Source organism: Notothenia rossii (genome assembly GCF_949606895.1).
Source record: "Notothenia rossii genome assembly, chromosome: 5".
In the NCBI taxonomy this organism is placed as follows: domain Eukaryota; kingdom Metazoa; phylum Chordata; class Actinopteri; order Perciformes; family Nototheniidae; genus Notothenia; species Notothenia rossii.
In genome coordinates this window covers 73684548-73699400 of record NC_136903.1, presented here as the reverse complement: position 1 = coordinate 73699400, position 14853 = coordinate 73684548, and the positions used below count along the sequence as shown (strand labels likewise).

At 38.9% G+C, this 14853-nt stretch overlaps 2 protein-coding genes across 2 annotated transcripts; one reads left to right on the top strand and one right to left on the bottom strand.

Annotated features, from left to right (window-relative positions):
* Positions 1 to 453: 453 nt before the first annotated feature.
* Positions 454 to 6004, bottom strand: sdhb (succinate dehydrogenase complex, subunit B, iron sulfur (Ip)). Its single transcript, XM_079684322.1, has 8 exons — positions 5857 to 6004; positions 5042 to 5175; positions 2682 to 2767; positions 2334 to 2470; positions 1811 to 1927; positions 1622 to 1723; positions 1384 to 1506; positions 454 to 973 (listed from the first exon to the last, which is right to left on the bottom strand). The coding sequence occupies exons 1-8, from the start codon at positions 5926 to 5928 to the stop codon at positions 893 to 895; spliced, it is 852 nt and encodes a 283-aa protein (XP_079540448.1). The 5' UTR covers positions 5929 to 6004; the 3' UTR covers positions 454 to 892.
* A 204-nt stretch (positions 6005 to 6208) lies between these two features.
* mrpl20 (mitochondrial ribosomal protein L20) lies at positions 6209 to 9516 on the top strand. Its single transcript, XM_079684324.1, has 4 exons — positions 6209 to 7026; positions 7312 to 7422; positions 8005 to 8082; positions 8186 to 9516. Exons 1-4 carry the CDS (start codon positions 6940 to 6942, stop codon positions 8357 to 8359), a joined length of 450 nt encoding a protein of 149 aa, XP_079540450.1. The 5' UTR covers positions 6209 to 6939; the 3' UTR covers positions 8360 to 9516.
* Positions 9517 to 14853: the final 5337 nt, after the last annotated feature.

Genomic DNA, 14853 nt, shown 5'->3' with positions numbered 1-14853 from the left:
TTCACTTTATTACTGAAGTATATGTTTTTGTTCCTAGATTATTTTAGTAAACTTATTTTTACATTGACAGCAATGCAAAAGGTCAATAAAGGCATTTCTGGTCCTTAATAAAATAGAGATGCATTTTCCAAACAGGAGATAGATAGATACAAGCGTCCTAACTTTTCTAACTAAGAAATACTCAATTGTAGCTTTTCAAAAGTTTGTCTAAGTGTTTATGTCTAGTCCCATCTAGGCTGTGCTGCTCTTTAACAAGTTATTCACTTCAGGTTTGAGCAGATGAATTGCCCGAGTGGCACCAACATCTACAGGATACATATTTTTTCACATTTTCCTTAAACTAAACTCAATAATACGAGTGATGAAGCTGATGCTGTAACTCGTTTGAGACTCTGCACAATAGTGGCATCTAGAGGACACTAACCAACTTAACAAAAGAAACAAAGAAAACAGTTGCAGGCATTCAAACCGTTTAATTTCCATCAAAAAAGGACTGTTGTTGGTATGTTGGAAGATCTGAGGCAACATGATATACTGTATGCCTCTGAAGTGCTGCTAAGCTGAAAAGCAAGCAAAAAAAATGTTGTGCAGCAGCAAAGGCACAAACACACATACAGTAGCGTTGAAGATATAAATACCTCTATTATGGTACATGTAAGACTCAGACACACACTCTCTCGTGCATTCATACTGTATATGTGCGTTTCATTAACACCAAGTCCTCCAACCACACACACACACACACCATTAGAGCAGAGTGCAGTCTGTGGAGTGTGGTGGTGGAGCAGATTGGTGTACTGGCCCTTCAGACCTAAAAAAAGCATTTCTTTAATTAAAAATCAATATATAACGTTATCATGGAGGGAAAGATTACAAGAGGAGAACTGAGGTTTCAGACAGCGACCGCCTTCTTCTCCTTGTATGTGGCCATCATCTTCTTGATCTCAGCTATCGCTTTTCCTGGGTTCAGACCCTAGAATAAAGAGACAGACGAGGCAAAAGCAGTGAGAACCAGCACCTCCAGCACGTTATATGTATTGAGGTTTTGTTGATTTTGTTCAACAAAACTAGTAAAAAAAAAAAAAAAAAAAAAAAAAAAAAAAAAAATTACAATGTTAATCTTTAACAAACTACACAATCTCTCTTTATTTTAAACAAAGAACAGCAGACAACCTTTTAAATAAATGTTTTCTTTTCTTTCAATGTAACACCTTTCTGTTTCTGACTCCACTGATATCGTGGCTAAACTAGAATGACTGCAATGCTAAATATAATCTGGTGACCAAAAACACTAAAATACCAGTCCTAGTGATTAAAGGGCAGGAATAATAATATAATAAGCTGTGTTATGCTGTGTGGCTGTGGAGATGCACAGCAGGTTACCTTGGGGCAGGTCTTGGTGCAGTTCATGATGGTGTGGCAGCGGTAGAGGGAGAAAGGATCCTGCAGCTTGGCCAGACGTTCCTCTGTGAACTCGTCTCGGGAGTCGATCATCCAACGGTACGCCTGAGAGACAACACAAACCCCAGACCCATGAGCTCTTCATTCGTTGTATTTTTTTCAATGCAAATTCACAATAAAAGCCATTGGCGGAGAAATGTGTGTGTGCTCGGACACACACCTGCATGAGCACAGCGGGGCCGAGGTATTTGTCTCCGTTCCACCAGTAGCTGGGGCAGCTGGTGCTGCAGCAGGCGCACAGGATACACTCGTACAGCCCGTCCTACGCAGGGGAAGAAGGGGTGATATTTATTTTCATGGGCCTGTAAAAACTGCTATGTGTTACTAAAAATCAAACCCAGCGGTGTACCAGTTTCTGTCTGTCCTCCACGGTCTGCAGGTACTGCTCCTTCCCTTCGTTGGCCTCATCCTTCTTCTTCAGGTAGGGCTCGATGGACTTGTACTGGGCGTAGAAGTTACTCATGTCCTGCAGCGACACAGTTGGCATACACGTCAGAAAGGAACTTTATGTAAACATGGCTTCAGCAAAAGCAATGAAGAAAAGCCGAGGATGTTTAAGTGTGAAAAAAGCGCCTCTGAAACTTTTGCTTGGTTAACTCAGCGCCAGGAATATATGTATTTGTATTGAGTGTGTCATTTTAGAGTCTATAAATCAAAAAACATTATTTCAATCTAGGCTAGATATATACAGCAAATGAACCATGCATATATATCCTCTGAATAAATTCAAATAATGATAAAATGAAAAGTCTGTTCATTTAGTAATGTTAGGGTTGAGTAAAACATTGATTGGGGCAACATTGTTGGATACAGAAATAAAAACTGACAGGGCCTGTTGTCAGTGGACTCAGTGATGGTGGACAAATACTCACAGGTACGAGGTCCTTCACCACATACATGTGTGGCAGAGGGTAAATCTTAGAGGGCTTGCTAGTGTTGGTGTCAATCTTGTTGAGACAGGCAAGTGTGTTTCCTCCATTAATGTTCATTGCACAGGATCCACAAATACCTGCATTGAAAATTAATAATTAATACAAATGTATATCATTTCTGAGACAGGAAAATGTGAAGACAAATGTTGTTTTGTATCACAAAAGTGGGCATATGCATTTTTTATTTAAGAGTAATAACATTAAAAAGGAGTTATGAAGACTGTAACTCTCTGTTAAAGGGTTTGATGCTACAGTACATTGGTTTACCCTTGCCTCCATGTTACTCACCTTCTCTGCAGGAGCGGCGGAAGGTCAGGGTCGGGTCCATTTCATTTTTTATCTTGATCAGGGCGTCAAGAACCATCGGGCCACATCTACATGAAGAACAAAACCAGGCGGTAAATCCAGAATGTCAAGACATGAGTGTAACATTTCTCTAATGTGCTTGACTTGTTCAACAAGAAATGCAGATTACCGTAATTTTCGGACTATAAGCCGCGCCTTTTTCCCTATTTTTCGACGCTGCAGCTTATATAACGGTGCGGCTAATCTATGGATTTTTACAGCTAACGGCCAACACCTTTAACTCTATGGGCTCTATGGCCGGTCCGCGGACCCCCACCTTTAAGCGGCGGGTTCCAGCAGGAAAAGCTGGAGGCCGGAAAAGAGTGAGACAGGTAGCGCCCAAAAGTAAAAGTGGAACCGAGAGTGGTATGCCCAGGGCTGCACATAACTGGTGCGCAGATGCGCATGCGCACCTCCGCCAAAAAAAGAGCACTGGGTCATTTGAAAAAAGGCGCATTTGCGTACCGACCATAGACCGACATTGAGAGAGAGAGAGAGAGAGAGAGAGAGAGAGAGAGAGAGAGAGAGAGAGAGAGAGAGAGAGAGAAGGGAGAAGAGAGAAGAGAGGATAGAGAAGAGAGAGAGAGAGAGAAATATGAACCTATTTTATTATGAACAGGGCCGGTCCGTAGCACTGGCGTTATAGATGTTCGCCTAGGGCACCATATCTGGGGAGGCGCTGCGCCCTGCATTTCTGGTAGGGGAACACATTTTTTTTGACCGTTGGTGCTCCTCCTACTTTTCGGCCTTGATGTAACAATATTCATAATTAAGTAAATGAAACACCCTTTTCATCCCGGTTACACGTTTCATTTGCCCTGTACGATGGGCGCTGTAAGTGATGAAAATGGGGGATGTTGGCTTATCTGGCGCCCACAGCTCACAACAAAAATGCGAGTGAGCGAGGGAGAGAGGGAGAGGGTGCACCGGTACAGGGGCTGTTGTTATTAGAATCTGGTGCTAGCTGCTTTAACGGATATAAGAAGAAGATTTTTCTACAATAATGTGGAGGGAGAGTCCTCTCCAGTCAGACTGAGAGGCTGATAACTACAACTCAGTGAGGTAAAGGACTCTGAGTGTTTAGATAGTTAACTTTATTCTAAGTTCAAACGGTTTGGTCACAATTTATGTAAACACATATTTCCAAGGCACTCCTTGTAATTATTGGGATAAACAGGTTTGAAATCATTCCAATGTATACTATAGGACAGTAACCAAAAATATCCTTTAAAACTGGAGAGATAAAAAAAAATGCATAAATAAATAAATGTTAAGGTAAAATAAGATATGAATGAACAACATAAATAAAATAAGTTACATTAATTTGTTATTGGCTATGGTAGGTTATTGGTTATGTTCACATACTTATTTGATTACATCCACTTGTCTAAAATGACAACAGAGACTTTCGACCCAAAACCAGCTGTTGACTTGTGGATTCAAGCAGCTAATCGCAGACTCAACCAGAGAAAAAGTAGTAGGCCTACATCATCAGCTACCATGTCTGACAGAGAGGAAGACAGTGAGGAGAACAGTCAGGAGGTTAGTGATGACAGCTTGTAGGATTACTGGTCGTGCTAATATAATGTGGTCTTGTGTTCACCTCTGCATGTGTGTTCTGTGTTCACCTCTGCATGTGTGTTCAGTGCCGTGTGTCTGGCAAATAAAGTCAAGACCCCCTCAAAAGTTACGTTTTATTTCATTTTAAGGATGAGCACCAAGCAACATCTCCAGGTGCTCCTTTGAGAACCAGGGCAAAAAAGTTATGTGCACCCCTGGGTATGCCGCTGCTGCGGCTTATATTCAGGTGCGGCTTATAGTCCGAAAATTACGGTAGTATGGATTCAAGCATTTTTGGATTTGGACTTTATTGGCTGCAGTGTCATGTTGACAGAGGTAAGATGAGAGTTTCTGCAGGTGATTAGAGAACACATGAGGGAGAGGATGGGAAACATGCCAGACTCTTGTATCCACTTAGGTTAATTTTACCTGAAGGCTGTTCTCAATTAAATAAACATGCTCTCTGTTTACACGAGATTGAGAACTGCATTGAACTAAACTAAGAGATGCAAATGAACATAATCAGCTCATAGCAGTGCCTTTTAAAAAGAGTCATATTCTTCAGTTTCAAAGAATAAGCAGAGATTTTTTTCTGAGAGTCTAGATAATAACATATTCAGATACACTTCGGCCATTATTTGAGGATATCAGGAAACCTTGTCTTGTGTATCTCAGTAATTTAGGATTGAAAAACACAGGTAGACACACTTCCTCGTGGCAGAGGGAGGAGCAGTAGCACGTACGTGTTGAGGTCGATGTCGTAGGTCTGCATTCGGGGTTTGTCCCCTGGAGTGTCGGGGTCCCATCTGTAAATCTGGAACTTCTTTATTCTGGGCTCAGCTACTGGAGCCGCCGCTGTCTGGGCATACCGCACCGCCTGAGGCCAGGGAGGGGAGAAACACAAGATTATTTTTGACACTCTACAAAACACTTTGGCGAAAATGCTTTACAGTAAGAAACAGAACATAAAAGTCCACTGTGCTTCACAAGTTTTTTTCAATATCAGTGGACCTTCAGCGTTAACAACTTAACATTAACCTAAAGCACTGAGTCATAAGTGAAGTATTTCTCTTAAGTTAAAGCAGAATAACTACAAAACAAACAAATAATAATGTATTGATAATATCCATCATTCGTGATCCTAAAACATAAAGCACGACATGGTTAAAGATATATTACTCAATGTTTTCACGTTACTATAATTAGCTTATCAGTGTTTACATGTTTGTTTTGCTCATTTCCTGTCACGTTGCCTGTTTACGTGGACATTATTCGTTTACATTTAAAGAAGAACAAAAACCAGTCGATAAAGAAGAAATGTACAGGTTATAAGTGATTGTTGGTCAGTCTAAAGTCAGGTAACAATGAGGGTTAGCTAACTAGTAGCTGACTACGTAACAGGATCTTCAGAGCATAGACGGAGCCCTCCGCTGTCAACAGGGAGAGCGTTGTTGCTACGATGTGACGATAGCATGAGCAACGCGATGACATAAGCTCTTATTGTCATTAACGGTTAGTTGAGACGGTTTATTTATTATAATGTTTAATGTCCACTTACCACCAGTCCTGCGGGCGAGCGGAACGACAAAACCCCACAGCGGCTCAAGGACGAGAGGCAAGCAGCCGACATTTTGGATATTCTCTGACCTCCACGGTTATGGCTAGAAAGGATCCGTCTAGTGTAAAACTCTCGCGATAGTTTGCAAGTCACGTGGCTGAATGTTTACGTTTGGCAGGCAGCCTTTCAGTTACGATCGTTAACATCAGTGGGCAAATGATGGTGAGAAGCTAAACCATCTATTAATTATGTCAATGACAGGGAGTGTGATTGTTGAAATAGGGTGTTAGCGGTCTTGCTGTTCAAAGAAGAATGACAACACTGTAGATCACCAACACTATGGTTTATTTTGTATTCACAGGCAAGTCAACGTTGTCGCAGTAAAAGTCCCAAGATAGCTCCTGGTGCAATACAATGTTCCCTTTCAGTGTTTTACTATTATGTCTGATGTTTCTCTATTAATATTACTGCTGCATTAATGTGTATGTTGCATGTTACTGCTGTAGGTGTGTTTCCGAGCCGCTCCAACGAGAGTTACAACGAGAACGTGACGTCATATTTACACAAGACGGATCCTTTCTAGCACCGACCTTCCACCGCCTGCTATCCCAGCTTACACCACGGCTGCGTCATAGCCCTTGTTGGAGCGAATGTTTTGCTGACCCTCGTCTACCGCGCAGACAAGAACCTAGTATCCATAAACTGTATTACTAAAAACATAAATGTATGGGAGCACAGTCTCACAGTTGTAATAGCTATTTTGTTTTGATTTCGCAAGTTATATTCTGATGGATTATAAACACTAATTTTCAAAAATGTTGAGCCCATATAAACCAATTATATTATTTAAAATAAATCTAGAAATATCATAGTCAGCAGTAGACGGGCGGAGCTTCGGCAGAGGACACCTTCCGAGACGACCAGTCTTATAAATCAAACGAACCCTGTGCGCTTGTGTCAGTTGTCGCACGGCGTGTTGGACTCACATAACAGTGAGTCTCTTTACAGTAAAGCTGTGCTAAGGTCACTTCAGTGTTTATATTCTATTAACAAGAAGACCGTGGTGAAGTAGTACGCTTGAAGATGGTGTTCCTGTCGCTGTCTTGCTGGATCCGAAGCCGTGGACCGGACAGATACTGGAAAGTTCAAGATATAGTCAAAAATGCAAAGGTAAGGCCACGACTATTTTCTGGAAGAGAATATGGCTTAGAGCTGTTCTGTGAACATGTTGTGCTTTTTATAATATTTTAATCTTTGTGAAAGTTACATTTGAAACCTTGTTCAAACCAGACCTTCAGTAAAAGTCATTTGCAATGTTAGTCCTGCTGTGTACAGATGAGCCATGCTGTTTAAGTCGGTTGTAAATATGCCTCATCATTTTTAATCCAATAAATGTAGCATACATAATTATGCATATTTGGTTTAAGTCATCCCTTCTGTCGCTTCCTCCTCCAGCACTTCAGAGGCAGGAAGAACCGCTGCTACAAGCTGGCAGTGAAGGCGGTCAGGAGGGCTTTCGTCTACGCCACCAAAGGTCGGAGGCTCAAGAAACGCTACATGAGGACGGTGAGACAAGAAATACTCAAATACAAATGTCCTCCAACGACCTGATGACAAACACATGGCACTGCACACAGGCTTCACTCTGAGATTTAAAATGTATGAAATAAAATAGTAAATAAATAGATGAGTATGTAATAGAGTATGTAACAGAGGGTAATGTCAGGTTATTTATAGGAAAACAATAAAAAATACTTACAATGCAACAATTTTAGTTGTCATCAAAAATGATTTTAAAAGGTAAATAGACGATACATATAATAATTAAATATATAAACAAATACAACTTGCACAAGGGCTAATATTGTCAATAATTTGCTCATTTGTAATATTAGCAGATTAAATCATGACTTGTACACCAGAAATTCGGTGGACAATCATAAAGATTAACGAGATTTACAATGCAAGTGTAAGCTTTTTTTTTTTCAAGCAGTAGCAAATTGATTGAATCACAAACAGGAATGAAAACAATTGTAAATAATTTGCATAATTTTAAACAGAACCAGATTGATTGGTCCCATTGTGACTGTTGTCACTAATTTCCATCAACATCATTAATTGTATTTTTTGTGCTCTTTATTTCTTCAGCTCTGGATCTCACGCATTGCAGCAGCATCACGTGAGCACGGCATGAAGTATCCCGTCCTAATGCACAACCTCACCAAGGTAGGCTGTGCTGAATTTCCCAGCGGTGCAACCATCATCTCTGTTTTCCAGGCTGTTTATTCACTCTGTCTGTGTGACATATTTTTTCTTGTCCTTCATACAGTCAAGTGTTCAGCTAAACCGACGTGTGATCAGCGACCTGGCCATCACAGAACCTCGGTCCTTCCTCTCACTTGCAAAAGTGGCGCGGGCTCGACAACAGGAAGGCTTCCGGGCAGCGTTGGGTGACGGCAAGGAGCCCGTGGGTGTCTTCTCCCGTGTTGTTTTGCTACAGTAAAATGACTTGCTTCAGTTACAGATTTTTTATGTTATGTGGTTTAAAGAACAGTGGCGGTGGACTATAAAGATGTTCATTCAACAATTAGTCAGGCACCCTATCCCTTACTTTCTTTAAAGTTGTTGCTTTGTCTTAGTATGTTTGGTCACTTGAGTGCTGCTTGGATGACGTGTATCTGTATCTGTATGGCAACCCAGTTAGCATCACCTTGGTTTTCAGGACAACAAGCCAGTGGGATTATTCTTTGACCACAAACTATAGACTGCAAAACAACGAAACCAGAAGTGCAAAATTCGGGACCGATGTCTGGGATTAAGGTCCAAATCCTGCAACTCTAGTTACCAGGGCTGAGTACAACAACCCACATAAATGCTCACATCTCATTACCAGAGTCAAGTCATCATTCAGTACGTGGGTGAAAATGACTGATCAGAGAGCAGACAATGATGCACCTGTCTCTGTCTGCTTCAGGTGTAAATACGTTGACATATTAAGCAATGAGTAATGTCCCTCAAGTAAAAGAGATACAATATATTGCTCTTGGACATTCTAGCGTCTCTACGAATGACTGACTTTGAAGGTTCCTCTGCGTGCTATGCTCATCTTCACCCATTCTGCTTTGTTGTGTTACAATGAAAACAGGTTTGACAAATGCAAATGCTTTTTCCTTTTAAGTCCCTTTCTGATAATTCCAGCAATTGGCAACTCCTGAATACTTTTCTAAATTCTTTAAAAAGTGACCCATCTGAAGTTAAGAGAGTTTACAGTAGATTGAAGAATATTTTTGAATTTGTGCATTCTTGTATCATAACAAAGATCTTGTTATAGTTCAAGATGGCAGCTGCGATTAAACTGCAAAGTAATTGATTGTCCACTTTCTGTCCGCTTTGATTCTGCCACTGTTCTAACTACAGTGTTGCCACAAGATACTCCTACAGTCGCCCTGATTACCCCCAGTATCATGATTATCAATTTCCACAAGCCTCCTTTGCATAGTTTTTGTTAAGTTATCGATTTGATGATGATTGTGAGTTTTTGGAAGAAGAGTGGCCTCAAGTTTTTGTTGATGACTTTTGTCTCTGTAAATATATATGTTGCCATTTATTTTGGCAAGGTAGTCCTCTAAATGTTTATTCATTAAACATTTTTGATATATACGTTGTATTCCTGTCTTCTATTTAAACAAGTTAAATATGTGATTATCAGATATATCTTCATTAGATTAGACATTTCTAGCTTTAATTTTGGATACTTTGTGCTTTAAGTGTTCTTCTGTGAAAGCTGTGATTTTACACTATGCCCAATTTTGTGTCTTGAGCAGACAACGTGTTGATAAAATTATCTTTATTCAATAAACTCAGGGTAATCGAGAAGGTATCGAAACGTAACATTCCTCCAGTACCAACATGTATTCTTGATTGCTCTTTGCTAGAAAAACAGTGAGACACTACTAAAAGTGCACTTTGTTTACTTGAGTACAAATTAAAGATAATTTCACTTTACTTGAACATTTGTTATGGAAATCTTAGACCTAGTCAATACTGTGGAGATATACAATTAGAATGATCAATCAATAAACTGGTGAAACAAACAGAGTTGTCTTTCTGGATCTTTATTCGAGGCGCCTCGAAGGCACAAGTCTCACAGAGTACAGGGTAGTCTGCAGGAGTGTGCGCAATAGTCACAGAATAGCAAAGCTTATATACAAGATAGGGAGGGCAGACAGAGTTTTTGTGTAGCACGGCGGAACACCTCAGAAATCTGCTTTCACACGGATGTCTCATATTGTTATTAGACACCTGTGTCCTTGAGCTGTAGAAAGTATAACGGTTATCAGAATATGGAAGTTCAAACTTTGTGTGAAGAGGAGTCGTTTCTGAAACATAGTCTGCCAAATCAGCTCTGTGGCCTTGAAGCGCTTAAGAATAATAACCCTCATTAGAATATGCACAGAAAACAGCATACAGTATATCAGGAAATGGTACAGTAGTGTTAGAAAATGCTTTTAGAAGCATTTGGTTTTAGCATATAAGGTATCATAAGAAATTGCCACTACACATTTCAATGTTAAAGTTAACTATACTAAAGATAAAAGTACTATTGATGAAAAGTTGAATTTTAAGAGATATGACACTACAGACTGATGTTTTATAAATCCGTGTATCTACCGTCCAATTGTTTTTCTTTATTAAACACGTAAACGGAAGAGCGTTTGAGAGGCGTTTTTGCTTTTTGCTTTTTACCTTACTAAATGGTCTAATGGTAATTGGAGCGAGGGGCGGGGCGAAACTCACGGAAGTGATTTCAAAACAAAAGCGGTGATAATATTATAAACAAAGGGAAACAAGGTGAATTTAGCGATCACAACGAAATCGGCCAAGGCACATATTGAGCCCAGAAAATGGATGTTACTGTCTAAAATGGACAACATTGTTAGGATATTTAAACTATGCAGCGATTCTGCACTGCGGTCAACTCCGCCGTCTCTCGCGTTTTTTTTCTTCAAATCAGTTGCTCTTCATTATTCCTGCTATATTTGACGAGTGATACAAATATGTTTTACCACAAGTTTTTAAGGGAACTGATACTGTTGGACTCGGTTCTAGTTTGACTTATACCAGAAATAAAATGAACTAGGCCTACTTTTGCTGTGCACTTTGTGAGTAATCCTCTGTCAGAGTCCCCTGACTCCCCTCCATACCTACATAATAAATGTTTTTCTGCTATCTTTGATGAATGATAAAAATATAATTTTACCATTAGTTCTTAATGAAATTGATACTGTTTGACTTTGTATTAGTTAGCCTACTACTTACAATACATTGAAGTACTTTTACTGTGTATTGTTTGAGAAATACTCTGTCAAAGTCCCCTGCTGAGAACAAAATCAAGCCACTTCTGCTAAATTTGATGAGGGAATTCTTTTTTGTCATTAGTTCTTCGTGAGATTAATCCTGTTGGACTCAGTACTAGTGAAACAACCCCCACAAGTACTATGAAGTACTTACTGTGTACTTTTCCAGTACCCCTCTGTCAATGTTCCCTCCTGAGAACAAGATGCATGTTTCTGCTATTTTGAATAAACGTTCATGAGACTGATATTGTTGGACAGAGTATTTTAAGAGGATGGTAGACTTGATATCAGCAATACTTCCAGGCAGTACTCCAGCAGCAGCAGTTGTACCTCTTGGAAAGTCTAGACTGACGCTCTGTCACTCTGGTTGGCCTCTTATGATGCTGCTGTCTTTTAAAATATGATTATTTCTCTGCTCCTAGTTCATTCCTCATAGATTCTTCCATCAGTCCCTGTCATTGCATGTCAGTCAGTAGAGCTTTGAAAAATGTGTCCAATTCAACAAAATGTTTTTTGTGAGTGAAGGCCAGAGCTAAATTATAGATTGTTTGATTGTGTAATTACAAGGTGAGAGAACATAAATCCACATCCTCCTATGAAAATTATTTTATTTCCTTTTCCATGTTATACTTATACTTACTTGCATTAGAACATTTGCATGTTGAACTACATGATATCTTCCCCAGCCTCAAAGAAATACAATAAAATAAATGGATTCATAATTTTAAAAAATTGATAAAAATGTATAAATTAATAATGTTGTGTGCAAACATTTCAAATTTAAATATAAAATGAAAAATAAGTTTACTTTTGAAATTATTTCTCACACAAACCTTTCAAAATAGTAAACTATTAAAAAAGTTTTGGTCAATATACGTTTTTCTGCCTAAAATAGTTTAAATTGAACGTAAACTGTATCAAACACCACATGCATGGCAATTAACCCATTTTTGCCCGCTATTTAAATTTACTTCGGTTAGTTAATACAAATATTGATATTATATATATACATAGGTTACATAATATAATTGATGCAGTCTTTCTGAACACTTTTTTTTTTAAAATACTGCAAATGAAGAATATTTTAAAATGTCTGCACAGAGAGTGCCCTAACTTACAGCAGTTGAAAAGATTTGTGAAAGGATACATTCTTCATGGGCTTCAATGGCTCTAGTAAAGGGTGTTTTATGGTTGCTTTTATTATCCTCAGATAGTGGTTTGTTTAAATAACTACTGACATTTTAATAAATATTGCGAAAAAGGGCTCCAAAAAAGGCATATATAACCTGGCCGGCTTAACCAGTGTGTAATTCTTCAAGCACCACAAGATTAAGAGTTTATAAAGTACAATTCCGGGCCATTGATTGTGTCATGTCTCCAAACACATACAGTAAAAATGCCTGTTTTGAAGCCTTAAAATGGTGCAGGAAAAGGACTTTACATTGTATTATACTTAAAGACAGGGCTATTCAGTTAAGAGAAGAGAAAAAGGAAAACAAATTGTTATAATGGGTGATGTAACATTAATCAAATCAAATCAAGTTTTATTTATATAGCACATTTATAAACGATTTTTGGTCGAGCCAAAGTGCTGTACATATAATAAAAATAGCCTACAGTAAAGACACTTTACAGCTAATACAACAACACAGATTGTTCAGAATATCAGTATGAGAAAAACGACACCCTCTATCCTTAGACCCTCACATCGTACAAGGAAAAACTTCCAGAGAAATCCCACAGTTTAAAGGGAAAAAATGGGAGAAACCTCAGGGAGAGCAACAGAGGAGGATCCCTCTCCCAGGACGGACAGACGTGCAATAGATGCCGTGTGTAAATCGAAGAGATAATACATTTACAACATAGGTAGACCAAATGTTTGGAAATGCATGTGTCTGTAATAAGAAGATGAATCTACAAAGATGTCAACTACAACAATATTAATGACATATATAATATGAGGTCATTGGCACTGTGTGATCATGGGGCATCACCCTTACAGCATCAGGACAATATCATATGGAGTCAGACACTGGAAGTCTGCTGGAGGCTGATGCGTTGACTGGGACTGATGGAAGGATGAGGCTGATGAGACTGAAGAATCTGTGACGAACTAGCATCAAGAGGCCTACAAGAGTGACAGAGTGTGTCATTGTGCAGTCTACCATCCTCTTAAAATACTCTGTCCAACAATATCAGTCTCATGAAGAAAGGTTTTTTAACGCTTATTCAAAATAGCAGAGAAACATGCATTCTTGTTCTCAGCAGGGAACATTGACAGAGGATTGTTGGAAAAGTACACAGTAAGTACTTCATAGTACTTGTGGGGGTAGTTTCATTAGTACTGAGTCCAACAGGATCAATCTCACGAAGAACTAATGGCAACAAAAAATAATTCCCTCATCAAACTTAGCAGAAGTGGCTTGATTTTGTTCTCAGTAGGGGACTTTGACAGAGTATTCCTCAAAAAATACACAGTAAAAGTACTTCAATGTATTGTAAGTAGTAGGCTAATACAAAGTCAAACAGTATCAATTTCATTAAGAACTAATGGCAAAATTGTATTTTTATCACTCATCAAAGATAGCAGAAAAACATGCATTATGTACTAAGGAGGGGACTCTGACAGAGGATTACTCACAAAGTAGCTACACAGCAAAAGTACTTCATTTTATTTCTGGTAGAAGTCAAACTAGAACTGAGTCCAACAGTGTCAGTTTTCTTAAGAACTTGTGGTAAAACATATTTGTATCACTCGTCAAATATAGCAGGAATAATGAAGAGCAGCTGATTTGAAAAAAAACGCAGAATCGCTGTAGGCTATGGTTTAAATCTCCTAACAATTTTGTCCATTTTAGACATAGGCTTATTATATTTACAGCCCTTAATAACATCAATTTTCTGGGCTCAATATGTGTCTTAGCCGTTTTCGTTGTGTTTGTGATCCTGCTCACCGGTCCTTCAGGACTGTAGTGATTCAAAGTGTGATTTGAGCAAACGAGTGCTTTTGTTTTGAAATCACTTGCGTGAGTTTCGCCCCGCCCCTCGCTCCAAGGAACATTTGACCATTTAGTAAGGTAAAAAGCAAAAAGCAAAAACGCCTCTCAGACGCTCTTTCGTTTACGTGTTTAATAAAGAAAAACAATTGGACGGTAGATACACGGATTTTTATAGAATGTAATGCATTGTATAACATTAGAACAACCTTAAACATCTAAAGCATTACAATGCAATACACATTAACAGAGCAGTAATATTAATTCAAAACATATATAATAGCAAAACCCTTACAGGAAACACTTGACTGCACAATTAGTACATTGTTTTTAACGTAAACCTTTTGCTGATTATACTTCAGACTTTGCTTGTAGTTTTCAGTACTTTTAAGGAAGAAAAAGGATCTGAATATTCTCCCTACCTTGGATACAAAGCACACATGCATTAATGTCAATGACCTTCAATTGACAAAACCAGACACAGTCTGATGCAACCAAAAGAAAACGCATTTCCTTTCATTTGCATGTATTATGACCCTCTGCGGCTACCGTATCATTTTGGGTGGGACTACATCATGGACTACATGAATGACCTCTACTGGGGACAGGTAGTTGGGCCAGCCAATGAGAAACACAAGTACTCG

What these genes read in the sequence shown, in the direction of transcription:
- mrpl20 (XM_079684324.1), top strand. Translation starts at nt 6,940, where the DNA reads ATGGTGTTCCTGTCGCTGTCTTGCTGGATCCGAAGCCGTGGACCGGAC. An exon ending in ATATAGTCAAAAATGCAAAG is followed by an intron (nt 7,027 to 7,311) that starts GTAAGGCCACGA and finishes TTCCTCCTCCAG; the next exon opens with CACTTCAGAGGCAGGAAGAA. An exon ending in TAATGCACAACCTCACCAAG is followed by an intron (nt 8,083 to 8,185) that starts GTAGGCTGTGCT and finishes TCCTTCATACAG; the next exon opens with TCAAGTGTTCAGCTAAACCG.
- sdhb (XM_079684322.1), bottom strand. Translation starts at nt 5,928, where the DNA reads ATGTCGGCTGCTTGCCTCTCGTCCTTGAGCCGCTGTGGGGTTTTGTCG. An exon ending in TGGAGGACAGACAGAAACTG is followed by an intron (nt 1,724 to 1,810) that starts GTACACCGCTGG and finishes TCCCCTGCGTAG; the next exon opens with GACGGGCTGTACGAGTGTAT. An exon ending in GCACCAAGACCTGCCCCAAG is followed by an intron (nt 974 to 1,383) that starts GTAACCTGCTGT and finishes TCTTTATTCTAG; the next exon opens with GGTCTGAACCCAGGAAAAGC.